The sequence below is a fragment of the Homarus americanus genome, unplaced genomic scaffold (genome assembly GCF_018991925.1).
Source record: "Homarus americanus isolate GMGI-L3 unplaced genomic scaffold, GMGI_Hamer_2.0 scaffold31037, whole genome shotgun sequence".
NCBI classification, from domain to species: Eukaryota; Metazoa; Arthropoda; class Malacostraca; order Decapoda; family Nephropidae; genus Homarus; species Homarus americanus.
In genome coordinates this window covers 20,618,635-20,646,222 of record NW_024722227.1, presented here as the reverse complement: position 1 = coordinate 20,646,222, position 27,588 = coordinate 20,618,635, and the positions used below count along the sequence as shown (strand labels likewise).

Below are 27,588 nucleotides of genomic sequence, written 5' to 3'. Positions count from 1 at the left end.
CTTCAATTAGAATATGACATTCAATGTATATGAACCACTGTCCGCATGGCAGTGAACAGTGACATCACCCACATGACTCTGACCTATATATACTGCTAATGAATATGTTGTATTTCTTTGTGTACAAACATCTGTCCTGCATGGCAGTGAACAACGACATCAACCCACATGAATCTAACCTATATATACTGTTTATGAATAAGATCTATTCCATTGTGTATGAACCTCTGTCCTGCGTGGCAGTGAGAAGTGATACCACCCTCAGTGTCAAGACCTGACTGAATTACTCAGAATAGGCAAACTGTACTCCAAGCTTTGTCAATAAATTTGTTAAACTAAAAAAAAGTGAGGGAGCGAGAGTACAGCTGGGCGGTTGATGGTGGGGGGGAAGCGTTGCTAGGGAAAAGGCGGAGGTTGTGTCGCCGTTGCTATGGTAAACAGGGAGTATAGATGTTCAGTAGTATATGCAAATTGCGACTGTGTTACTTTCATTTGGCTTTTATTTGCTGGTTTAGCAAAAGACTATTTTTTGTTGTTACTTATTTATTGGTATTATTTTATATTTATTCCTCACATTTACTGGTAGAGGGGGCCCCCCAAGTTCGCAGTCCTCTATTATTTGCAGATGACACCTTGGATGTACCCAAGAATGTCTGTGGGTAGTTATAAAGTTGCCGACATTTTCTCGGCTGGGACAGGGAACCATTCGTTCTAGAGACAGTAATTTCCTTTACCTGGATTGTGAATATGTGTGTGTGTGTGTAGACACACACACATATATATACACATACCCAAGCTAACCTTCACAGAGTGAGGTCCCAGGTACCCATTGATAACTACCTGTGAGACTCAACAACTCCAGCTATGTGTTAATCCATCCACGATAGGGAGGCCTGGGACCACACCTCACTCACTTAAGTGAGTGAGGTCCTGTGACACCAGACCACGTGGTGCCCCCATGAGTTGCTACAGCATCACGTGAGGTTCCACCTTTCAGTCACTCACCTGTGGTGTCCCCCAAGGCACCAAGATGGGGCCACTATGCTTCCTTATGCTTATCAATGATGCCCTAAGAGAAACCCCTGCTCGCTGGAAATATGTCGACGACTCCACCATTGGGATAAGCGTCAACAATTCTGCTCCCGACAGTACCGCCCTTCAGGATATATTGAACAGTCTCCAAAACTGGGCCACCAACAACCACGTCACCATCAACCATTCCAAGACCATGGTTATGCACATCAACCTCTCCTCCGCCGTCGTCCCACCCCTTTCCATTACTTTAGGTCCCAACACACTCCAGGTTGTAGATTCCACTAAGCTCCTCGGCATCACCATAGACAACAAACTAAATTGGAAACCACACGTCACTGAAGTTGTCAAATCCTCCAGTTTCCGTCTCCACCTCCTCCGCCAACTCAAGTCCCTCGGAGTTCCTGCACCCGAGCTCCTCAGTGTTTATTTAACATTCATACTTCCCAAGCTCACCTTTGCCTCCCCTACCTGATCTTCCTCCCGAAATACCACACAACGTAAACACCTAGAAAAAGTGCAAAAGAGGGCATGCAATATTATTCTCTCCCCTTCCTACTCCACATATCAAGAAGCGCTCAACACACTGACCCTCTCGGCTATCACTGACCATTACCACGAACTCATCTGCAAATTTGGTGAGAAGCTTCTGCACCATCCGCGACACCAGCTCCTACTACCACCTGAGAACCCTCGTCCAAGAATTACTGTTCGACACCACAACAGCATCCAGCCCATACGAGCATGAACTGATCGCTATAAGAACAGCCCATTCCCAACCATTGTAAAAATTATCGATAACTTGTAATAAACCAGTGTATTCACTCCCAGTAAATCCTACTTTTTGCACTGTCACTATGTTGAAATGCCCTGTAGTTTGTGCTTTTCCCGACCTAGTTATTATATTTCTCATTTGTATCACTTATGTGACTTGTATATTATTTGTAAATCAAGAGACCTATTCCCCAATTATGTAACTGTATATTTTCAGCCTTCCGTCTGCTATGCTCTTTCAATAAACAGTTAATTATTATTATTATTATTATAACACCATCTGTGAGGGAATTAGGGTGAGGTGAGGCATTGACCAGCCGGCAGGGGGATTACCCAGTGTGTAGTCATATAGAGGGAGTTTAAGTTTTTTGCTTATAAAATGTCACTGAATTGACTTGGCAGAATGTAACTTACATTGCTAGAATTCTTGTATAATAGTGATTAATTTGAATATAAACATGATATAGTTTGCACTAGACATAAAAATTTTAGTAATTATTTAGTACATCGGGTACAGTACAGGTTTGCCCTTAGGACAATTATTTCTTTTACTTTTTACACAATACAGGTTGGCAATCCCTTATCCGAAATCCTTGGGACCAGATGCATTACGGTTTTTGGAATTTTTCGGTTTTTAGAGTTTTTTTTTTTTTTTTACAGGGATCAGCCCACCCGGGCACAGGTCACTGACCCACATTGGGGCCTGGGGGCTAAAATATAATAATACTTATAATAATTACAATAATAATAATAATAATAATATTAATAATATTAATACTGTACAGTAATTCATAGGTCTAGGTTGTGTTTCTCACTTTTGATCTTTTTTTCATTCTTGTATTTCTTTATTGTTATTATTATTATTATTATTATTATTATTATTATTATTATTATTATTATTATTATTATTATTATTATTATTATTATTTTATTATTGCAGTACAGGTTGTACCTCTCTAGTCCGGCAACCTCGGGACCTGACCGGTGCCAGACCATGGAAATTCACCCTTTTCCTGGATAGATAGTGACTTGTGCTTATGCCTGGAAGCACTAGCCCCACTTTCTCTGCGTCATGGTCTCTTTGAAGACATATTGAAGGGTTAAATGTCGTATAGTAGCTTCTCAAATTTCGCGAGTTTTTAATTCTTAACGTATTTTATTGGAACACACAAAAAAATAAATAAATAAAAATTTTGACGGCGGAAACTTGAATTTTGACGGGTTTGAACGACCCTCCAACGTGCAGACGACGTGCATAATCGTGTAAACTGCGTCATTTCTCTTATGTACAAAAGATTCATTATTGTTTATTACTGAATGTCTTTTTTATTGAATTAATGTTTATATGTGCAAAATGAGCAATACAATTCATTAATAATACGTAGAATATTAAAACACACGAGGAAATAACACAGCATTGTTTTCGTTGATTACAAAACCAGTGACTGACTGGTTCTACATATAAAACTGAAGAAAATAAGACCTTGGTTGTAGCTGTAGTAAAATTAATATGGTTGTTTTAAGTAATGTTATTTAATGTTAATAAATGGAACAATAGAAGTAGCTAACGATAATGGTAAAGAAAAAGAGAGATCGCATATGTAAGTGCGCATGCGCACACGTGAAAACATATCGTCATTACTTTACATAAGAATATGAAAGCAACACTTATTTACTGTTCATATATATTTTAATTAATGTTTCTGAATTTGTTTTTATTGAATTAATGTACGTGTGTGCAAAATTAACAATACAATTTATTAATAATACGTGGAATATTAGAGGAGACGAGACGCTGCCGGCATTGTTTATGTTAAAGCTTACGAAACCAGTGACTGATTGGTTCTACATATAAAACTGAAGAAAATAAGACCCTGAGTTTAGCTGTAGTAAAATTAATGTAAAAAATGAATATGGTTGCTTGAAGTACCTGTAATGTTATTTAATGTTAATAAATGGAACAATATAAGTAGCTAACCATTAATGGTAAAAAAAAAAAGTGAGACTGCTCGTATGTAAGTGCGCACATGTGAAAATATATCGTCATTACTCTACATAAGAATATGAAAGCAACACTTATTTACTGCTCATATATATTGAAGGGTTAAATGTTGTACTCTGTATAGACAAGCAGAGAGAGAGAGAGCAGCCGAACTGCCGGATGTAAACAAACCTTAATTTCCCGCGGCTTTGTTTTTTTTAAGGGGATTAGCCCACCCGGGCATAGGTCACTGACCCACATTGGGGCCTGAGGGGCAAAAATTTAATACTCCTGTAATAATAATAATAATTCAGATAAGTAAAAAAAAAAAAAGCTGCCTATCTACCTATTGGACAAACTAAAATCGTTCGACCACGTAGTTTCCGACCACAGAATGCCGGACTAGAGAGGTACAACCTGTATTATTGTTATTATTATTGTTATCATTCTTATTTTATTTTTGTGTATTTTTTATTAAAAATTTTATTTACTATGAATAATTATTATTATTACTGTATTATCATTATTATAATTATTATAATTATTATTACTATTACATTTTCACCCCCCAGGCCCCGATGTGTGGTCAGTGGCCTGTGCCCAGGTGGGCTATTACACACACAAAAAAAAATTGCTCTACAAAATAACTTTCGGTTTTCAGAGCTTTTCGGTTTTTGGAATTTCGGATAAAGGGTTGTCAACCTGTATGTATTTAGGATGGTGTGTGCATATAAATGAGTAAAAATAAATGAAGAAAGCTACGTATATCTACCCAAAAATACAAGTTGAAAAACTTATACTTAAATGTACTACACTAAAGGACTAAAAATTTTATCTCTTGTGCAAACTATGTAATGTTTATACAGTATAGTCTGGGTTTACGCAGATATTTTGTACGCGATTGCCCATTTACGCGGCACCTGTCCAGACGAGATAATTATTATTTACGCGGTACATGCCATCATATACGCGGCAAGCGGCGGGCAAGGTGCTGGGCCCTGACATCACAGCTGACGTCAGACGCGTGCCGATGACGCCGCGGACTGTGATTGGGCGACGTATCCTTACCACCCACGTACCCCCTCCGCCGCGCGCTGTGATTGGTCTATTTAACCTTGCGTGCCCCTGCCACCAGGGCTGATGACCTTGGCCGCGCCAATCTCATTGTCTCCGCGTATACTCTCTTGTGCCCAGGAACCTGTTTTGTTTTTTTGTTTCTACACAAAGGCTTCCGCTGGACCCCCATTACCCCTGAGAAACCTTGAACTACCTGGCCCAAGCCGCCCCAAGCCCAAGAAGGTGCGACGCGCCTTAAGCTATGAGGTTAAGTACAAGATCGTTCAGGAGTTAGAAAAAGGCACGAGATAGGTGGATCTGGCCAGACAATATGGAGTGAATGAATCGACGATCAACACGATCAAGAAGGATGCCGGCAAAATCAATGAACACACGAACATTATAAAGTCTGTACAGTAGGTGCCTCGCTGGTGAAACATTGCCACAATGCCACAATAAGGTGCTGAAGACCGAGGGTTTGTTGGTAAGCTACATTATTCAGTCAAGAAGGAACATGGCGGTCGACACTCGGGCAATGCAGGACTACGCCCGAGAACTCTACAAATCAGTGGCAATAAAAATGGGAGTTGCAGAGCCCAAGCCGTTCACTGCTTCTGCTGGGTGGCTGCAAGGTTTTAAACGATGCAACAAGATCGTGAATATTGAGATAGTCGGAGAAGGAGCAAGTGCCGACCGGGCTGCCGCCATGAATTTCCCCCCATTTTTACGGAAAATTGTGGAGGAAGGACAGTACACCGACGACCAAGTGTTCAATATGGATGAATCTGGGTTGTACTGGAAGAAATTGCCATCCAAGACCTTTGCAGTCAAGTCTGCGAGCAAGTGTCGGGGCCGAAAAATGCAGGAGCGCATCACCGTACTGTTCACCACCAATGCCTCCGGCACTGCTAAGCTGAAGTTGTCTGTGATCCACAAAGCCCACAAGCCGCATGCCTACAAGAATATGGACATGAGCAAGTTCAATGTCCACTGGCTAACCTCAGGGAGGGCGTGGATGTTCTCTGGTCTGTCCCTCTCCTGGTTTGACAACTGTCTCGTTTCTGATGTCAAGAAATTCTGCGTGCAAAATAATGTGCCATTCAACATTTTCTTGCTCCTCGACAACGCACCAGGACACTCGCCCCTAATGTTGGATCGTCAACCCAACGTAAAAGTGGTCTTCCTTCCCGCTAACACTACGTCGTTAATCCAGACCATGGATCAGATGTTGATTTGCAACGTGAAGGCTGCTTTCACCACCAAGAAGTTTCGACTTCTGAACGACTTCACCAACACCAAGGATGAATTGCAGAACCTAGAGAGTGGCACCGATAGCGAGACCGAGGACGAGGATCACGAACAAGATTTGGCTGACCATGAAGTGTAAGTCAAGCAGTTCTGGAAACTTTAACGTGAAGAAAGCTGTTGATTTCTTGGTGGAGGCATGGGGGCAGCTATCTGTGGCAACGATTCATCACGCGTGGCGTCATGTGTTGGAGGGTATCCCAGGTGGGAGGCAGAGGCAGGCGGTGGCTAGAGAGGCTCAGTCTGTTGTTGTGGCATTGGAGAATGCAAGAGAGGCTGCACAAAGTGTTAGAGTTGCAGGCTTCTCCGAGACCACCAACGAGGACATCCTGGAGGTAATCAGGCAACCTGAGGTGACTGCAGACAAGATGTTGCAAGATGATGATGTCAGTGAGCAGCGAGGTGTTACAGAAGAACAAGAGCAGAAACTAACACATGCCGATGTGAAGGAAATCATCAAGGCAGCTGAGAGATTGAAGCTCCTCCTTGCCAACAACCCAGTCAATCATCGCTACGAAGTGTCTAATAACCTTCAGTTGCAATCCCTGGAGCCCTAAGTTAAGCTGTATCACGACCACATCAATGCTAGCTGTCAACAAAACATCACCGAGTTCTTCACCCGCCACCCACCACAGCCAACCCAAGTCAGTGATAGTGAGGATATGGACTTTGAGGGGTTTGACAAGGAGGCCCTGCTAACCTCTGTGGTGGATAGAGATACAGGTGATACAGGTGAGGGCCAATAATCTGCCCTCTGCCTCGGAACCAACCCCCCATCCCCGTGTGCCCAGCCATCTCTTCTACTAACGTAAGTGTTAAATAATCTAATACCCGGTATTATTGATATTTCTCTTAAATATTAATTGTGTGTGCATACCATCATAAAATTAAGATGTTAATTTTACTACAACGTACGTATTGTGTCGGCAATAGCCCAAAAAAGGGTAGTCTGGCGGTCGGCCCAGTCTCTATTTCAATTAACCTCATATGTTCTGTCATTTTATTTACGCATTTCGCTTTATACGCAGACCTCCATGGGTTTAATTAGGCGCGTAAACCCCAAAACTTTAAGCCTAAAACTAACCTTCACCCTGTTTTGGGAATGCTTCTTAGGGAGGCTTCTTAACCCAGTACCTCAAATTTTTTGTCCGACTTCCGAAATCCGGATTTACCATTGATTTTTTATTTTGCCGCTTGCAGCGGCTACTTTATTGTGCACCCCACACTCATCCTGTGAGCGGTAGCGCAAAAGGATTACAGAGTAGGGTTTACAAAGGGTCATAATAATTAACCCCGGTTGTCAGGATATTATGGCACCGAAAGTTACACAGTATTTCATTTACATTATTTGTTTAGTTCTATACATAAAGGGTAACTTATTCACAAATGCGTGAGAACAGGCGTGTAAGGCAGTATGTCTGGCCTCACACTTTGTTATTCACATTTACCAGGTCCTGACCTTCGAGGGTTTACTGTACATACATAAATAGGCCAGAGGAGAGTTGGTTTTGAACACTAGCTCTCGATGGCAATCAGCTATGAATTGGCTTAAAAAAAATTGAGTAACCAGATACCAAAGATGGTGGGGCTGTAACTTTGATGGAAGGTTTGTTCCATGGGTATTAGGGTGTGTCATAGGAGGGAAGATCAGCTAACACTAATGGCCCATCACTTTTTTGGTAGATTTTAGTGTATATAAACAGAAAATAATTTCAGTTTCAATATTTTGCAACCTTTTGCTAGGTAAATTTTAGCGTGAAATTTATCGAAAATCTAACGTACAGCTGCATTAGTGCATTACAATTAAATAGTGAACATTGCTTTCTGACTTCATTCTTTAACAACCCAACTAACAATATTTTTTCTGTTTCAGATTCTGATGCATTTATAAGTTGATAATATTTGCGATGCTGCTTGTGTCAGGACGAGGAACCAAAATCCAGCCATCTCAGTCACTATCTTGGGTCTGGGAGAGCTCCTGAAATCGGAGTTGCCTACATTGAGATGCTTTGAGATACGGTGTTTTAATCAGGCAAATCAGTGAAAAGAACCCAAGAACTTACACAAACAAAGACATTGCCAGTGATATGACCAAAGCTGTCTTGGCACAGTACACTCTGGCTAACGCTCAGTTCAAGCCTCCAGTCATAACAAGTCAGAAGATTAGTGAGAGACTGCTAGCCAGTTGGGAAAAGGCAAGAGATATCTCTCTTGAGAGAGGAAAACTTGCAGTTAAGGACAGCTTTGCCAAGCAACTGGACCAGTTATTTGACATAATTACTTGCAAGTGCCCAATTGTTCTCTGTCCTGAGTTTGGAAGTGATCGTGACTGTAAATCCGAGGCCCACATCTCCTGTATTTGCAAGCGTGAACTGAAGATTCCTGTGATCGAACTGGCATTTGTCAAAGCACAGAGAGAGAAGACTGGCAGTATAGGGGCTTTCATGATTTCTAGCCAAGATATTCCAGAGTCCAAGAGACAGGAGGCTGCCACAGAGAGACAGAAGAGGAGAAGAGTTGCCGAGGAAAAGAGACTTGAGAAGGCCCAGGGTGAGGTAAAAGAGGCCGATGATTGGAGTCAAGCTGATTCAGAGTTTAATGACTTCCCCATGGCTGATCCGAGTGCTGACTAGGAGAATGGTGACTTCAGTTCCAACCCAGAAAATAATGATCCCCAAACCTTCCAGGCATAAGATTCGAAATAGGAAAGATATCCTGAGCATAGCTTGGCCAGCATGCACACCACACTGGTCTCAGAGAAACTGCAGAGATAGCAAATAGCTGCCTGATTTGACGGTGGTTTGATAACACCTGATGATGTTCACCTGGTGATAGATCATAACAAAGTAAGGGAGAGCTCAGGAGAAAACTGTCAGTAACCTAGAAGAGGAGGTTTGATAAGGGATAAGAGAAATGGAATAAATTGTTTGTTCTTTGATGGGAGAAGGGATGACACTAAAGTGTTCATGAAAGTTGGAGATTCTGACAAGTTGTTCCCTGCCATGGTGAAGGAGGAACACTACTCCCAAGGTAGTGAACCAGGAGGGAAGTATTTGTGGTGAAGCCACTGAGAAAGATGACATCAGGAAACCAGCTGAGATAGTGGCAGATAACATTGTGAACTGGCTCAGAGAGAGTGAACGTGACCAGACCCTGGTGCCATTGGAGGGACAGCACCAACACGCAACACAGGGTGTGTGTAAGGGGGTCAAGGCTAGATAGAGCGGAAGATTGGGAGGAAGCTGGTCTGGATTGTTTGTGACCTCCACACCAACGAGTTGCCACTCAGACATCTGATCCAGGAGCTGGATGGCAAGACTCTTTCAAACAACAGATGGTTTGGTCCTCTTGGCAAGATGCTGGACTCTGCCACTGAGTTAGAAATAAATCCGAGCTTTGAAAAAATCACAGTTGGCCTTCCACTCGTTGAGCTTGCACATACTGTCATTGACGACCTGAGTACTGACCAGTACTATGGTTACATGATTTGCAGTGCCATCAAAACTGGGGTCATGCCTGATAGACTTGCTTACCTGCAGATAGGTCCAGTCTCACATTCTAGGTGGCTCACAACGGCTCTCAGGTTCTGCAGAATTTGGGTCGCTCATCATAAACTGAAAGGGAACCAGCTTCACAACCTGAGACTTATTGTCCAATTCATCGTGAGTGTCTACTTGCCAAATTGGTTCAACACCAAGTCAAGTCATCGTTCTCCGAAGGTCCGAGGCATGTTCTCTTCCAGCTTGACTCCTGAGAGTCAGCCAAGGAAGGTTGTTCGGGTGTGGAGCAGACTGTGAGGAGATCTTCCTGGCATGCTCATCCGAGGCAGTTCTGCAGACAATGCTCTGCAGTAGGATGGGGAGGAGAGTGGCAGTCAAAAGATCTTGGATATGGGACTTATGAGAGGATCTGGGCATAGCCGAATCGATTGGTGGCGTTCCCTTCAGGGGTCAGGAAGACTCTGAAGTCCAATCTAGGTACCAGGCCTCACTGATCTCATAGATCTGGATAACATCCAGGCTGGCAGTGAGCCCCTCTTACCTGCAGCCTCACCAATGTTCAAGTCAGAGCTTTCCTGGACAACCCCATGCATGTCCCTGCCTGGCCCTCGCACACCCAGAGTATAGAGCGTTGTGTACAGCAAGTGAGCGAGGCCAGCAGTCACGTGTACAGCCAGGAGAGGAGGGAAGGCTACATCCGAGCTCAGGTGGTCAGCAGGGAGGTGATGAGTAGAAACAGAAGCAAGAAAGACATGTTCTCTATGGTGTGCAGCAACACCGGGTCGTAGTAGTAAAACCGGTTTTTGTATTTGATTATTTTGTTTTCTAAAGGAATATTAAATTTAATAAATGTGTCAAGATCATTCGTTTCACTATTCTGGATCATTTTCATCCTAATAAATTAACCTGATACATTTACTTTACTTTAAATAAGCTATTTAGTGGTGTTGGTAAAAGGGTGTGAATACTGAATTTTCATAAGATTTCAAGTTAAAATTTACCTAGCAAAAAATGAAAACTTTTCAAATCTGAAGATATCACTTTATTCTGCACATAGAACTACATCATTAATACCATGGGCCGATTTTTCAAACTCAAAAAAAAAAAATTTGCCTCCGTATGACACACCCTAAATTGGGTATAAATTGTTCTAAATAACCTATGTCCTGGAAGAAAAGCAGTTACACTTGATTTCCCCAATTTCAAGGAGTTAATAGATCAACCCTGGCTGACAAAATTTGGGGTCATCTTAGAATACACAACCCCCAGTAAGCAGCCCATATTAGGAGAAGCTGTTTGGCAAAGAGCATATGGCAAAGAAACTAATTACAGAACTGTACTGTACGTACCATAGTGTACTGTAGTGCACTGTACTGTACTGTAAATATCAATAAATAAATCACTCTGTAAATATCAATACAGTAAATAAACCACTGGAACTAAGGTTACTACAGTTAATATTCCTTACCGTTTTTTTTAGCTGTTGTGCCACCAACTTAACAAAGAAGTCATTACCCTCGGCCTCCGCCACAAGATTGAGGAGCTGATGGTTCGTTACCCTACACTCGTTCAGAAGTTTGAGAAGTTCGGGACCATACTTGTGGAGGTGTTCTGGATAGTCTTTTGACAAAATTCCAGCCATTATGATGAACATATTCTGGTAGCTGGAGATATCGTATGAATCCACATTTTTGTGAAGCTTCTCTAACATGTCTTCTATGGTTTTGATGGTGTGAAGTTGTCCCTTGGCAAACAGTAGAATGGACTCCACAATATTTTTATCCACTTGCTTATTAACAAGAAGATTTTTCATTTTTTCTAAAATATCTTGAACATTATGGTCTACACACATTTGATTAATAAATCCAAGTGCAGACAAGAATTCCAACTTACTCTTGTGAGGAGGTGCTAATATTGTTGAATATCCATGAGGACCCCATTCTCTGTACACATCCATATAGTTCTCTAATAAATCTGAGGAGGGCAAGTCATTTGAATCACAATAACCTTCTAATTCTTTGGTACATTCAGGGGGCATCTGCAGTGCCCCTTGAGACAGTGCAATGAGGCATTCCTCATACAAAACACCAAGGAAGCCATCACAGAGCCTTTTCCATTCATTTCTGTCTCTGACTTTTGAACCATGAACAAGTCGCTCAAGCAGGCGCTTCTGTGCAAGATCATGAAATGTTGTGTAGAGTCTGGTAACTGTAGTTACCTTCCGAATATTGTCTGACTCAGTTCTCCAAAGGTAGGTAAGCAGGGCTAGATTTAAAGGTAGCTTGAATTGCTCCCCCATCCTTGCATGTGAGCATTTCAAGAACTCTTCTAAGCTATCAATCATAGAACTTACAGGTTCCTGTATATCCTTTTTGAGGTTGAGAGTATATGCATCATCAGTATTGTATCTCTGCAACTCATGCATAAATTTACTAATGAATTCCTTTTGCTTGTCAGGATCAATTCCCGTGAGTCTGATGTGTTTCCATTTTTCTGGTTTAAGGCAAGAAAAAAGTTCAAACAGCCTCTCTGGCCGGGTAGTACAAACCAGATGGACTTTACCACAACTTCCTGGTATTATGCGCTCTTTAAGGTCTTGAAGAAGTTTCTTCGAATTTGTGTTCCACTCATCTGCTCCATCTAACAGTACAAGTGTTTTCATTTTCTGAACTGCAGTTTCCAGTTGTTTCTCTGATAGCAAGACAGATGTGTTACCTAGAGAAACATAAAGAAGGTCAAGGAAGGATGAAATGGACTTATTTCTGCATTCAGAATGTAGTAATAGTTCATATTCATGTAATCCTTGAATTGTGTTTTTTTCCTCAGGAGGGTTAGCCCATTCTGCCAGAATGAGCTTAATAAGTGTTGTCTTACCCATCCCTGCCTCTCCCTCTACCACCAACACTGACACCTCTTGTCCATCACTAGTTTCAAATAATAGCATTTTATCATGCTCCACATAATTAGTCCTGTTGCTATGATGCAACTCTTCCACAACCTCCACCTTAGAATACACACTCTGAATCTGTAAGGATTCTACATGAGTGATAAAAGATGCTGGGTGTATGTTGGATTTTGCCTTATAATTTTTCTTGAGATACTTAGTTAAGTCTAGAATATGATTTTTCTGCTGATCCTCTAATTCTTTCATTATCTGAGCTGTCTGCAAGTCTGGCCCCATGGGGGCATTTACAATCTTATCAATATTGTCTTTCATCTCAGAGATACGTCTGTCCACTTCACCTGGATTACATTTGTCTGAGTATCTTTTTTCAGCAAGCTGGTAGGTAATGGAAAGAAGTTTCTTGACTTCAGTTGCCAAACTATTCAACCCCTCTACTGTTGTAACTTCTTTTAAATGGGAAAGGTCATTGCGGTGATTCTTCACCATACTTATGAGGTACTCTAATTTTGTATCATCAGGTGTAGTCCAAATTTTGTCACCACACTGAGTTAGGTGATTCAGTGGCAGTCCTAAACATCTAAATAACAGTGAAATATCAAAATCATTACCAGTCTTATCACTGAGAATTTGTTTATGTTGTTCTTTTGAAAATCTTTTCATGTAATGATTTTTTTCCATTTTCATTTCATTAATGACATAATCCTGTAAGGTATCAGTGTCTTTTTTTGGGCATGCTAAAGTAAAGATATAATGTAGTACTATTCGACCTTCACAGTTGAGAAGCTTGAAGGCTTTAGTTCGTATTAGATCTTGAGGGCCAATGCCATCTAGATGCCGATGCCTTGACATGACAGTAAGTGGCCTCCTCTGCAATATATAAACAAATATGGGTCAGTCATCTGTTGAAAACAAATAAAAACTAATCAGAAGCAGAACTTTTTAGTTTTATATGTTATTATGAACACAGTGTAATTATCACAAATTATAATACAATGTTTAATCAAAAGTGTATGTTGTCAAGGATTTACTGGGAGTTGTTGTATGCTGATGACTTAGTGTTGATAGCAGATACTCTAAGACAAAGGAGAAATTTAAGAAATGGAAGAATAGAATAGAGGCAATGGGTCTGAGAGCAAATGTGGCAAAAAACAAAAGTAATGATTAGTGGTGTGGGTAAGGGGACCCATGTTGGAGAGTAGAAAAAGGCCATTTGCTGTGTGAAAGAAGGGTGTTGGCAGCAACTCAAATGAAAAATGAGTGTGGAAGGTGAGTACTGAATACAAGGAGCAGCGAAGTAGATGGCACATTGCAGGATGATGTTGACTTTAAGTGTTTTTGTATGTGCAGGTAACATTGGAGTAAATCCATGGACTGCATCAACGAGTTCTGTTACCTGGGTGACATGATCAGTGCCAGTGAGGGTGCTGAAGTCCGCACATTACAAGAGTTAGAAGTGGCTGGATGAAGTTTAGGGAGTTGCTACCTTTATGGATGGCTAGAGGACCTTCCCTCTGAGTAAAAAGAAGAATGTATGCGACTGGTGTGAAAAGGTGTGATGTTGTATGGCAATGAAACAGTGGCAGTTAAAAAGGACGACCTTAGGCGACTTGGCATTGTCCTGTGTAGAGGTAAGCTGAGATTGTTTGGGCATGTGAAGAGAATGGATGAGACAAACTGGGTTATGATGTGCATAAGCCTAAATGTGGAGGGCAGGAGAGACAGGGGTAGACCAAGAATGACATGGTGAGAGGTTGTAAGAAACAGTGCCGGATTTAGGGCCATATTCCTAGTCATTACGACGATAATGACGATCACGATCATCATCACGATGCATCGTATGTCGGGATGCAACCACCCAACGCTGAGCGCCATATTCCTAGTCACTTACATGAGCTTGTAAACACGGCAGATCGTGTCGGATGGCAAAAATTTTTTGGGCCATGTGCGAGCGCCAAATGCATTATTTCACATAATTAGAAAGACGATTTAGAGAGATATTTAGTTGTTATTTTATACCGGCACAATAGTATATCATAAAATATCTTTTTTTAATAAAATTGAAATTTATTATCTGTTCGAAACAAATTACAGATAATTTTTTCATCTGAGTACTTGGCAGCAATGTTTGCGTGGTTGTCATCAAACATGGAGAGGTGAGTGTGTTCTGCAGCCCTGTCAGTAACCCAGCAGATAGCACTTTTGCGCCTTATCGAGCAAAGGCCAGTCGTCAAGAACAGGTCTACTAGTAGTGTAACTCAATAAATGATAGCAAAAGAAAGGCCTGGGATGAAATTACTGCCTCATTCAGCCCCAGCAACCCAGATCAACTCCCTCGCACAGCCAAGCACCTCAAGAGGAGCTCCAACAAAAAGGAGTAAGAATATGCTTATTTCTAAGTTTAGTGCTATTTAAAAATAAGTTTTTTTGCCATTAGGTTACTAAATTGAGTAGGATTACAGTATTTAAGTGACGATTCATGTGAGGAGTCCCACCTCCTACCGAAATAGACAGGAAAGCTCCCATCTCACCTCCCCATTTTCCCTTCCTTCATATACTTTTATGATCTCGTTGAGTTATATATCAGAATAAATGTTTTTTACGTTTACTTCATAAATTATATATGCCTAAATGCTATTGGATGCGGGTGTCTGAGTAAGATTAACCATATACAGTAGAAGTCCAAAAATCCGGACTCCTTGGGGATTGGGTCGGTCCGGATTTTCAGATTTTCCGGATTCTCAGGCAGTACTTTTAAAATTCAAATTTAAGGAGGAATAAAGAAGAGATGAACAGGTACATTATGATAGTTTATTCTTTAGCAAATATAGCATGCTTCATTTATCAAAACGAGCAGTTTTAAAGAAAAAGCTGTGAATTCTAGAATTTTATTCTTTGCCTTTTCTATATCATAAATTGTAGACTTTCCAATGTCGTATGTTTCCATTAAAACAGTATTGCTCGCACCACGTTCTAGTTTCTTAATTATTTCAAGTTTGTCACTCAATTTCAACGTGTTCTTCTTTCTCTTCACACAACGAAGTTTATCTACTTTAGGAGCCATTATTATGGGCTTGTACAGTACTCTGTAAATGGAAAGAGTAGGACTCAAAATTACATACGTTGTCGCAGTTTGATTGCTCGTTTTAAAGTGGCGACCGCGTGGTCGCTTGTTGTCGCCAGGGTTGCCAGATGTACGACAAGCTTCACGGCCAACATCACGCAATCTCACGGCCAAATCGGCCAAAACTTTTTGGATGGGAAGCACAAGGCTATTTTTGCAATCCACGCAAAATAAAAGTATCCCCTACAATATCCACTTAAAATGTCGCAATAAAACCAAATTTTCACTTAGAATAGAGGGCCCAATAATTACATAAACATAATACAGTGGGGTATGCTATAACGAATCTAATTGGTTCTAGAACCTTGTTCGTTATAGCATTCGTTCGTTATAGGATTAATCCGTTCCAGGCCACCAAATACAACCACTTAACACTGAAAAATATAATATAAAATTGTAAAAATTGTAAAAAAGTGCATAAATATGCATCTAAATCCCTGAAATAACCAATATCATTAATACTTGTAATAAAAAAAACAATAAATTCGTAAAAAAAAAAAAAAAAAAAATTTTAAATAATGTTCGTTGTAGGAGTTTTGTTCGTTATAGTATTCTCAATTTTATAGGTAAAACCGTTCGTTATAGGAATATTCGTAGTGGGATCCGTTCGTTATAGCATACCCCACTGTATCTATAATCTACGGTGAAGATTTACCTTAATCTGAAATGGTGGTGGAGCATGATAATGGTGGAGAACTTGATAACACTAGTTGGCGTAAGCAAAAACGTCTAGTTCGTCATCGTCCCCTGGTTTGTTATATTTTGTACCACTGTCGTAGGACCCTTTCCATTTACTAGTGGACATTTTGAAAACTAGCACTCGGAATTTCAGAAAGTAACTCGGATGGCTTTGTAAGCTCTGAAGCTTAACCCATATGCTGGACACGTTCAGCCTGAACAACTCAAATATGAGAACTAACAACAAAGGTAGTAACTAGAAAGATCAGTCAGCTCAGTAGGTCACGTAAACATGTGAAGAGGTGAGGTCACTGATTAGGTGAGGTCATGACAAGGTGAGGTCACTGAGCCAGCATTTTCATTGTGAAATTTGAAAATCTGCTAGACTTCTCTTCAAAATCCACTAGATGAGGAATGAATACGTGTTTTACAAAATTCGGCCAAATAGTTTGGCCGTGACCATCCACTTTTCCACGGGCAGACGAAGTTTTTTTTTACGGCCAAATTCATCTAATTTGGCCGTGGAAACGGCCATCTGGCAACCCTGGTTGTCGCTGTGCAGCTGTGGTGCTCACGCACGCGCACATACACACAAATCCCCGCAAAAAAAAAAAAGTTTGAGTTTTCGAAAAGTCCGGATTCTCCGGTGGTCCGGATTTTTGCACTTTTACTGTTGTTTAACATGTGAAAGTGTAGCTATTGATTTATTTTTACTCCTAAGAGTGCTAGGCTAAAATTGTGTATGATATCTAAAAAAAATATGAATTCATAATGAAGGAACTGGTATGCAGGGTAGAACAGTAAAAAATTGCCTCAGCCATACTGTGTAAGATTCTCTTGTTTTAAAGCCTTAATTGCCAGTGAATAACTTGAACCAAACATGGAATGCTAAGAATTAATGCTTTATTTTCATGTTTTATTTGTAGTAATAATTATATACAAGAAATGATAACTACAAATTTGTTTTAACACTACAAATCGGTAAATAAAAAAAACATTGATAAAAAATTATGGTTTAAGTGAAAAAAAATTGTGTATCAGCCATATTTAATATTTGCTTTGGTAGGTCAAGTTAAGGTAAGGTAAGGTAAGGTAAGGTAAGGTAAGGTAAGGTAAGGTAAGGTTATGTTAGGTTAAGTTAGGTGAGGTTAAGTTAGATTAAGTTACAATTAGGTTAGATTAATTTAAATTTAGTAAAAGTTAGGTTAGGTTAAAATAAAGTTAGGTTAAGTTAAAAATAGGTTAGGTTAAGTTACAGTTAAGCTAGGTTAAGTTAGGTAAGGTTAGGTTTTTTTAGTTAAAGTAAGGTTATTTCCATGTTTTTTGCCAGTTATTCACTGCCAATGGGTGGCCATTGTCATAGAACGAAGCTATACAGCATATTATAACTCTATATGAAACAGGTATTATTCTGCAGATTTGGTGTGCTTTACATTAGTTGCCTGGAGATATTTTACGACCATGACATGCACCAAGAAAAATTGACAAGTATGGGGCTGGTGCCCCCACATAATTAGCAAGCCAAATTATTCCGGCAAGATAAGCTTCAAACAGATATAGGCTCAGTTTCTAAAGTGTCACCTCAAATGACTTGTCAGAAGCATATGAGTCATCAATACTAGCATATCATAATAATTTTTATAGCAGATATGACTGTAGCCGAGTAGATACGTGTTAGACTGTTTTAGGCCTACTTCAAAAACTTTTTTCTATACAGTCGGCCCTTAACATACGCGGGGGTTACGTAACAGAGATAGCCGTGGATGTTAAAAATCCGCGTATATGTGCTGCCCCCCCCCTCCCCCCCCCCAAAAAAAAACCCTGGCCCCCATGTCCTTATTTACCGTATATACCTGTGTGTAGTTCGAGTTTTTAAGACCAAATTATTTGGCAAAAAATTGGGGGTCGACCTCTAAAAGCGTAATAGTTTCGTTAGGTTGAAAAATATTTACCAGTAACTGGAGATGTTCCGGGTACTTGGTTCTAACTACAGAAGTGAACATAAACACCTGTAGAGTTCTGTAGGTTCTTATTAACGGAAATATACAGGGGTGCGCTTACAAGCGCAGGTAGTCCTTACACTCCCATAGGGTCAACTGACCTCACTCTGACCTCTCGGGCGACATGTGGTAAGTGGTATACTAGCAGCTTCCAGATGTCACCAGGCACATTTATCTAAGCGTGTGGTGACATGGAATAGGGGCATTGCCACAAGCTACTGACTAGAGAAATAATGTGTATATATAGAGTACATACATGGTATACAATGGTCCCTCAGTTAACGAACTCAATCCGTTCCAGCAGGTTGTTCGTTAACCGAAAAGTTCGTTAACCGAAACCATTGTTTCAATGGGTTTTGGGTAATTGGTTCCAGCTCACCGAAAATTTCCTACATTCAACAAAAATGGTAGAAAAGTTCACTTACTTTGAGGTGTGTATGTAGAAGGCTCCTGGATGATGATGATGATGGGATTTAGAATGGGGGTGGAGGAGAAGGAAGAAGAGAAGGCATTGGGGTGGAAGAGAAATCACCCCATGGCACCATTTCACCCACAAAATTTTAGCTCTCTTGGTGTAATTCAAGATTATTTTCTTTAAATCAACACTGCACTGCATTATATATTGTCAATATGTAAAATATATTTCAAAATGACCAATAATTTGCTTGGAAACACAGAAAAAACGCGTTTAGTTGAAGAGAGTCTCAAGCAAGATGTTACCTCCAGTGAAAACAGAGAAAGCCTAACTCCTGTTTGCTGTGTTAAGAGGCTGGATGCCACGCATTAAACTAGTCACTTTACCTTCAATTATGTTCAATAATTGTTAAAATGACTAAAAAATTGAATATTAAACTTTTAAAATTATTGAATAGTATAAACTTCTTGATATTTACTAAAATAGTAGGGAATTTAAGCACTAGAACCGATTAATGTATTGGCAGACTGATACTAAAGCTGGTTGCCCAGTCAGTGCAAGCGAAAACATGTTGAGGTCGGTTCGTAAGAAATTCGTTAACCGAATTTTTGTTCATTAACCGAATTGAAGATTCTTATGGAAGGCAGTTCGTTAACCGAAATTTCGTTAACCAAGGCGTTCGTTAACCGAGGGATCACTGTACATACAACATACATAATATACATACACCTCCCCCCCCCCCTTATACGCTCATAGCCAAGTCTTGAGCGGACCTTTTCCTGTGGATCCTTTCTGAGCGTCGAGGGGCTTGATCACTGGCTGGGTATGGGACTCAGCACTGGTAATGGGGTCAGTGGAAGTGTTACGGGGCGGAGAAAACGGCGGTTCCTCCACCACACATGACCACTGGGTAACCGCACCTGGTAGTCCCGTGACCTGCCGAGACCCATGACTACGCCCACTTTGTCACAACGTAGGGAGGTCGGGTCCTGAACACGGACTTGGGTGCCGACTCTCAATCTGGGGAGAGGACGGGCGTGGTCGTTGTAGCGGGCGACGACGTCTTGAACACGCTCGGCGGCTCGGCGATCACAATCCTCTGTCTTGGCCTGCCACTCCTTGAAGAAGGACTGAGGGTGAGCAGGGACACAAGAACGGAGGGGGCGTCCATACAAGACCTGGGCAGGGGAGCGTCGGGTGTAATTGGGTGTGTTGCGGAGTTCAAGGAGACCCCGGTCGAAGGCTTCACAGTCAATATTCCCAGAAGGGGTCACTTTGAGGATGAAGTGCTTCAAGGATTTGACAGCAGCCTCAGCATGGCCGTTGGACTGCGGGTAATGGGGCGATGTCAACGCATGCCGGACTCCCCAACGGTCGAGGAACCCAGCAAAGTCCCGGCTTGTGAACTGGGGCCCTCCGTCGGTTCGCAGGCGCACAGGAACGCCCACGTCACGGAAGTAGTGGCGGAACTTGCTGATGGTGGCGGCAGACATCGTATCATTACCGCACTTGATGACAACCGGCCAACCAGAGAGACGGTCGACTATGACAAGGAAGGACTTTCCTGACACACAGAAGAAGTCGGCCAACACAGACTCAAAGGGGCGGGTGGGGTTGTCGTCACTCATGAAGGGTTCCTGCTGTTGGCTGGGTTGTAGAACTTGGCAGGGCTCACACGCATGGACAGCATTGGAGATGTCGGAGTCGATGCCAGGCCAGAACACAGTCTGTCTTGCACGTCGTTTGGTGGCCTCAGCTCCGCGGTGACTGTCGTGAAGGCGAGCCAAGACGTGGGGACGTGAGGCAGCAGGGACAATTACACGTGCTCCGTACAGAACAAGGTCCCCGTCGCAGTAGAGTTCATCGCGGAGTTTCCAATACGGGAGCAGGGTGTTGTGAAGATCGTAGCGGTTGCTAGGGAATCCGTTCCTCACGCACTCGACGAGTCGGACGTCGGAAGGGTCATCTCGGGCCGCTGTTCGAAGATCCTCCATTGCCTTGTCGTCATCTGGTGACAGGTCCGAACGAAGGGATTGGACAGCCTGTAGGGTGACCACAGTCCTCATGGAAAGAGCGAGGTCGGCGTTGAGCACCTGGTCTTCTGGAGTAGGGTGGCTGACAGGGGAGCGGGATAAGGCATCAGGGATGCAGAGCTCCTTACCAGCACGCCACACTGCTGTGAAGATGTACGCCGAGAGCTTCTCCTTCAGACGCTGGAGGCGAGGGTTCTCAACGGCGTAGAGCGTGTAGTGGTTGAGGATCGGGACGAGCAGGCGATGGTCGGTCACTAGGTGAAAGTGTTGCAGGCCTATGAGGTAAAACCTGCACTTGGACATCGCCCAAACCACGGCCAGCAGCTCCAGCTCAATAGTGGCGTAGCGTGTTTCGGTGTCAGAGAGGAAACGCGAGCCACACTGGACGAGCCGGAACTGCCCTCCACCATGATCCTGCAGTAGGGCGTATCCCAAGCTGTACAAGCGTGAGGCATCTGTCTGCAGAACCGTCGGCAGGGCTGGGTCAAACGTGGCGAGGACAGGTGGACTAGACAGGGCCTGTTTCACTTGCTGGAAAGCCTCGTCGTGGTCGGGAGTCCACAGGAATGTCCTCTTGGGGCTCATCAGGGGGCGGAGTGGTTGGGCGGCTGTGGAGATGTCCGGCGAAAACTCTGCTAACTGGTTGACGAGACCCATGAAGGACCTCAAGTCGGTGAGGTTAGCAGGGGTGGGGAAATCCGTGATAGCGTGGACCTTGTCCGGGTCGGCTGCAATACCATTCCCTGAGAGGGTGTACCCACAGAAGTTCACTGAAGAGTCGGCCAGAACAAACTTGTCGGCATTTAGGGTGATGCCGTGCTTCCGGCACCTGTTGAGTACCTCGTAGATACGGCAGAGGTGATCCATGTAATCCTCATCGTATACGAGTATGTTGTCGACCACTTTCACGCAGTTTGCCAGACCTTGGAGAGCCATATCACCTCGAAGACAGAAAGCGTCTCCTGTAGCGGCGAATCCCATGGGGCCACGGCAATAACTGTAACGTCCATGCGGGGTCATGAAAGTTGTAAGTGGTTGGTCTTCTTCGGCAAGCTCTATCTGCCAGTATCCACACAGGGCGTCCATTGTCGTGAAGAAGCACGCCTTCGGGTTCACACTGCGTATAGCTGCAAAGGGCGTGGGAGAAGGGTGCGCAGGACGAGACACCTGGCTGTTGAGCTTGGAGAGGTCGGTGGTGATCCGAACACCACCTTTGGGTTTTGCGATGACTACCATAGGGTGACACCATGGAGACGGGTCATCACCGGCTGGTGCAATGATTTCTTGGGCGACCATGGAGTCCAGCTCGTTTTTGACCGCGTCGTCCCTCAAGTGGATCCTCATGGGGGGGCCTACCATCTTCTTGAGGGGCTTGGATTCCAGAGCGGACTTGGTCACCAGAACGTCGCTGAATTCCTTCAGGAAGTACTTCCGAGCATCCGAAGGAGAGGTGTCACTGGCAAGAGGTAGGGGTAGGGCGACAGCAGGGTAGTTGCTGCTCCCTTCGTGCACCCTGTTGGCGTGTATTACCTCGAGAATAGGTTTGGGGAAGCCCTGGGAGATGATGGCCAACTCCTGGCAATGTCTGTAGGACAGCAAAAGAGTTGGGCCACCATTATGCACGTCAATCCAGGCTTGACACGACCTGTTGCCAAAGGTGATCTGTTGCTTGGAGTGAACCTAGGGCAGGGGCCATCTGTGAACCATCTGCCATGAAACGGAGGTCCATGGGAGGCGGTCCTAGATCGCTTGGAGAGAGCCCGAAACATTGCAAATGCTGGGGGCCGATGACTGTAGCATCAGCGCCGGTGTCGGGCAGCATCTCGAGACAGGATGACACACTGCCGTAGGTCACGATGGCGCTGATGTGCTGGGGAACTTTGGTCCTGGGACGCGAGGGGGAGTGCACCTTCCTAATATGGGTCGGGCGTTGTCCAGGGTCGTCGTGCCTCTCATTTGGCGACTGTGGGCAGCCCTCACTGGTGGAAGGGCGCTGCTGCTTCCACCGACGCTGTCCCTTAGGTTTGTTGGTCGGACAACACTTGTCGTAGTGGCCCAGACGACCACACACATTGCACTGGACGTGTTTGGCTGGGCACCGTACAGTAAGTGACCAGTGGCCCTTGCTGTCACAACTGTCGCAGGTAGACTCAGCAGCTGGACATACCTGTATTCCGTGCTGCCTACCACAGCTGTTGCAAAGGGAGCCGGGCATGGGCGTGGTGGGCGTAGGCGTTGGGGCAGACTTCTTGTTCTTCTTGTATTGGGACACAGCACGTACAGCTGTAGGGGGAGCTCGGATGGCAGAGGTGGCACACCTGGCAGCCTCGTAGGAGCGACATATTGTCAACACATCCTTAAGAGAAGAGGAAGAGTCGAGGGAGGTGAGGCGTTGGACAAGCTCCTCGTCCTTAACACCCATCAGGATCACCTGCTTCAACTGGGTCTCCTCACACTGCTGGTGATTACCAGGACATATGTCTATCTCTTCCCAGGCTCTCTTGAGTCGTACGTAGAAATCATCAAAAGTCTCGCCCTCCATCTGTCTACAGCTAAACACTTCCCTCCTAGGGAGAGCTTTATTCCGCTGACCTTTGATGTGCCGTTCTAGAACATCCAGTACCTCCTCTACAGACAACAAAGACGTCGGGGGCACTTGCAACGTGTGTTCCAACACATGCTGCATTCCCAAAGATAGACACATACGTAGCTGAATGAGTTGTTTAGGCTGTGGCAAGCTCTGGAGATCCACCATTGTAGCATAATCAGTCCACCGTCGCCGCCACTCACGAAAAGTCTGGAAAGTCTCATCGGGCTTCAAGGTGGGTGGGGGTTGGACAACCACTTTGGTAGAGGGCATTGACGAGGTGTCTGAGCCAGTCGGTACCTGAGTAGTGGAAGGGCCAAGGGCTTGATTAGCAGTGAGGCTAGATATCAAAGCTGCAAACCGTTCGTTATCTTCCAATCTCCTTTGGTGGTCCTCAGCATATCTTTTCGCTTCGTCCTGATGCATTTCCTCCCTCATAAGCTTCATCAGAGCAATTATCTCTGAGGACGAGGCTGAGGGTCAGGGGGTGTGGCTGGGAGAGGGTGGGGCATCGCGCACTGACTGGTCATCCATCTCTGTAGAGCTGTCATCCGTCTGACTCATCCGGGCGCTAGGGACACCGCTGCGTGAGGCCCGGGGCATAATCACTTTATCTGTATATTGTATGTCAAATCAGTGTTGACCGGTCAGCCCGTCGTATCAACCAGATCTGAGACAATAAAATTAATTGAATACACAGATAAGTAACATATATATATATATATATATATAAAAAAGAGATGACTCTTGGTCTGTTCATTCGTTTGTGTGTGTGTGTGTGTGCCTTGTTGGTGGTGTGTGGAGAGTGGGGTGTGGAAATTAGAGAGGCGCGGGGAATGTGAGCTGTCGGCCTTCAGGTTAGTTACCCTCGAGACGCTACAGCCGGAGAAGGATGCGCTGACGCTGCTCCTCAAAATGCCTGAACAAGCCTTCCACAGGGAATCCTTGAACAAGACACAGCTATAGCACTACACATACATGGCACCCTTTCACAGAAACTTGCGGTCACCCAGCACTGCTCCAAACCGCTGGTAATTTAAACGAGTTTTTTGGGGGGAGACGCGTGTTGGTTAGGAAGCGTAGGAGCTATGGGCCGATGTGACTTTACACAACAGCACTTATACTTCAGTCAATTAACTCACTCGCCATGTAATTTCTGGGTACTCGGATTCTAACTACAGGAGCGAACACAAACACCTGTAAGTTTTGTAGATTCTATTTTGCTAGATGTAGATGTGCAAGCACAGATGGCGTCCCTACACTCTCTATGGGTCGACTCCTTATAAAGCCTCTCAAGAACGACATGTAGCAAGTGATACATTAGCAGCCAGATGCCGCCAGGCACACTCTCTAGCGTGTGGTGACGCAGTAAAAAAGCATTGCACACGCTGCTGGCTAATAGTAATGTATATAAATGGGTACATACATGATATACGCCCAACATACATAATATACATACAGCATAGATAATATACATACACATAACAACAAAAGAAATGGTCCAGGTTCGTTTTCCATCTTTTCAGGATTTTTAGCAGATATTTCAATGAGATCTACCTATTGTGCCTTGTCTGAAGGGTTGCTAGACCTGGAGTCCTCCAGTCTACTTGGATAATAAAAAATGTATAGTTCGGAATCATATTAGTCGCTTTGTGTTGCACCATTTTCTCGTGATGTTAGATCTTTCTGGAGGCAGCGTATCCATGCATGTATACAGTAATCAGACTGGGAAATATTGTACTTCAGATTTACACAATTGAAGAAGCACTCTCCTATTTTTTATTCAAGTATGCTTTATCGTTCCAATCTCGGTTTGCTTTCCACTCACTGCTGCTTGCTTTTTTGTACTCTTGGCTTTAACTGATCTTTCTGCCAAGATCTTTCTCTCCTTATCGACAGTATCTAGGAAAGTGGTGTTAACAGAAATAGTTTGTGATTGGGTTATTTGTATCCTACGTGTGGGTCTTGCATTTCGTTAAGTGAAGAGCATTTGCCAGTCTAGAGATCGTTTGAACAGCTCGTGCCGTTTTTTCATTGTTGCAACATTGTACTTCCTTACTACCTTCCTTAATATTTCGTGCCGATCACATGCCTTGACAATTTGGCTCGATATGTTTCATCTATGATGTTGCTGAATTACAAGGATGATCACTTTACTTTTACTTTATTTTTATCTTCTTCGCTGATCGGCTCGTTAGCCGCTTGGGCGGTCGGTCACGTCTCTGACACTGTTGGCAGATACTGGGCGCGCACTGGCTCCTGAATATATCGGAACCTTTCGCTCCAGTGTTCGATTATTCCAGAGTTCCTGGCAATTCTCACTCCGAGAAAAGTGCCCTCACCCTTTTCCCTGGACTTTGGCGGCTTCTTCAGCCTTGATCTGTGACCCCCCTTAGCAGGGTAGACGTCACCAGCTCTCCAGGTATGTACGTTCGTGGGTCGACCCTCGCCCGTCCTGTAGTATAAGCTAGGCAGGCGCTCAATCTCTATAAGTAGCGAGATTCATTGGAGCGCAGTCTGGTGGCCCTACTTTGGATATTTTCAACAATTGACAATCTCTAGCATACCTCTGGGCCAGACGGAGTGATGACAGTACTCAGACGGGAAGCACCTTACTCTTGAAGATCGTGACGAGCGACGGACCATCGATCTAAACGGCGCTTCTTATAAGACCTATTAGTTTTTCGTTGCCTCATTCTACCCTTCACAATGGCCGAACTTAAGTTCATTGTCGACATAACCTACACACCCAGGTTCTTTGCACATTCGGTCCCAATTAATACAGTCTCTTTGTTGCCGGGGCATGTACTTACTCCTTTCTATTGGTGTAGGCCAGGTGCATCCTTGCACTTCATGACATTGAATCTTAGCAACTTCTTCCTCGACCATTCTTGAAGCCAAGCAGGATCTTCTTTTGGCGCTCTTCACAGTCTGTTTGGTTTAATTTCATAAATAACTTGGCATCGTCACCAAACATTTGCATGGGAGGTGTAAAGCCACAACGGCATATCGTGGCGAAGCAAAACCTACAAACGTATCGGGCCCAATGACCATTTGCCTTGTGGTACCCCGCTAGTCACAGGTGTACATGATGATTTCGTACCACTTATCACCACGCACTGTTTGCGGCGTCATGCTGAAAGTCTCCGATCCACGATAGGACCTTTATCGAATCCCGCACCCTTCAATTTAATTCTCAGCCATTAGGGTACACTGTCGAAAGTCTTGGCAAAATCTAGGTTTTATGTTGTCAACATTTCTACCTTATTTCTAGAATTTGAGAGATAATTTCTGTTCCAACATGTTAGAAGCCGACGCTTTTATTGCAGAGACAATGCAAGCCATGACCTCTCATCATAACAAACGAGGAGGGTATGGTGGTCAAGCTGGAACCTAGCCCAGTTGTACCAGTCACCATATAGTGTTATCTGTTCAGATTAACTGTTACCTAGTTCAGGATAAGGCCGAACCAAGGTGCAAATATTACAAGGGAAATTACAACGGGATGAGGGAAGAGATGAGAGGTATCCAACTGTCCTGACTCATTAAGGCACAAGAACGCAGACACTAAAACGAATCTCCTGTGTCAAAATTGATCCATTTGATCTATAAATATACCCAAGACCAAACCCAGTGCCTCGTAATACGAGGGATCTACATGAACCACGCGGCGGTCGACAGAGTTAAGAAAGCAGAAATTCAAGACGTGGGTAGGGTCAAACGATGAGCAGGACAGGAGGATGTGTGCAAGAGCGAAACCAAGCAAGATAGAGTGTAGAAGGGCTGAAAAAGGGTTCCAGGGCTGGTTGCGGCAGGTCAGAATCAAACCAAAGGCGTTTACCGCTAAAGTCAAGAGTAAAGCGCATTAGGAGTATTATCAAACTGGGCTTGAAGATGGTAGTTACGCAGATTCTGATCAGGATAAAGCTGAGGCACTGAACAGCTTACTTATCGGTGTTCTGAAGACGATGCAATTAACCTTCCTGGGTTTGAGGACGGGCAACCTTCGACACAACACTGATTTTCGGTATATTCCACAGAAAAAGAATTATTAGGAAAATAAGCTGTCCAGGCCAAACGTCCATAAGAGTCGGCCCTGACATGGTGCATCGTAGAGTGCTAAGAGGGGTTGAGCAGCAGGCTTGCCCAGGCCCTGAATCCTGTTTTGTAAATCCTGGATGAACAAAAAGTCCCCAGTGTT

At 43.5% G+C, this 27,588-nt stretch overlaps 1 protein-coding gene across 2 annotated transcripts in view; it reads right to left on the bottom strand.

Annotated features, from left to right (window-relative positions):
- Positions 1 to 27,588, bottom strand: part of LOC121862413 — a 100,909-nt gene that overhangs the window by 48,136 nt on the left and 25,185 nt on the right. For both annotated transcript variants that reach the window (XM_042360688.1, XM_042360687.1), the window contains exon 2: positions 11,117 to 13,420. In XM_042360688.1, coding sequence (XP_042216622.1) covers positions 11,117 to 13,402 — 2,286 coding nt within the window. In that variant the 5' untranslated portion in view covers positions 13,403 to 13,420. The remainder of the gene's footprint in view (positions 1 to 11,116; positions 13,421 to 27,588) is intronic.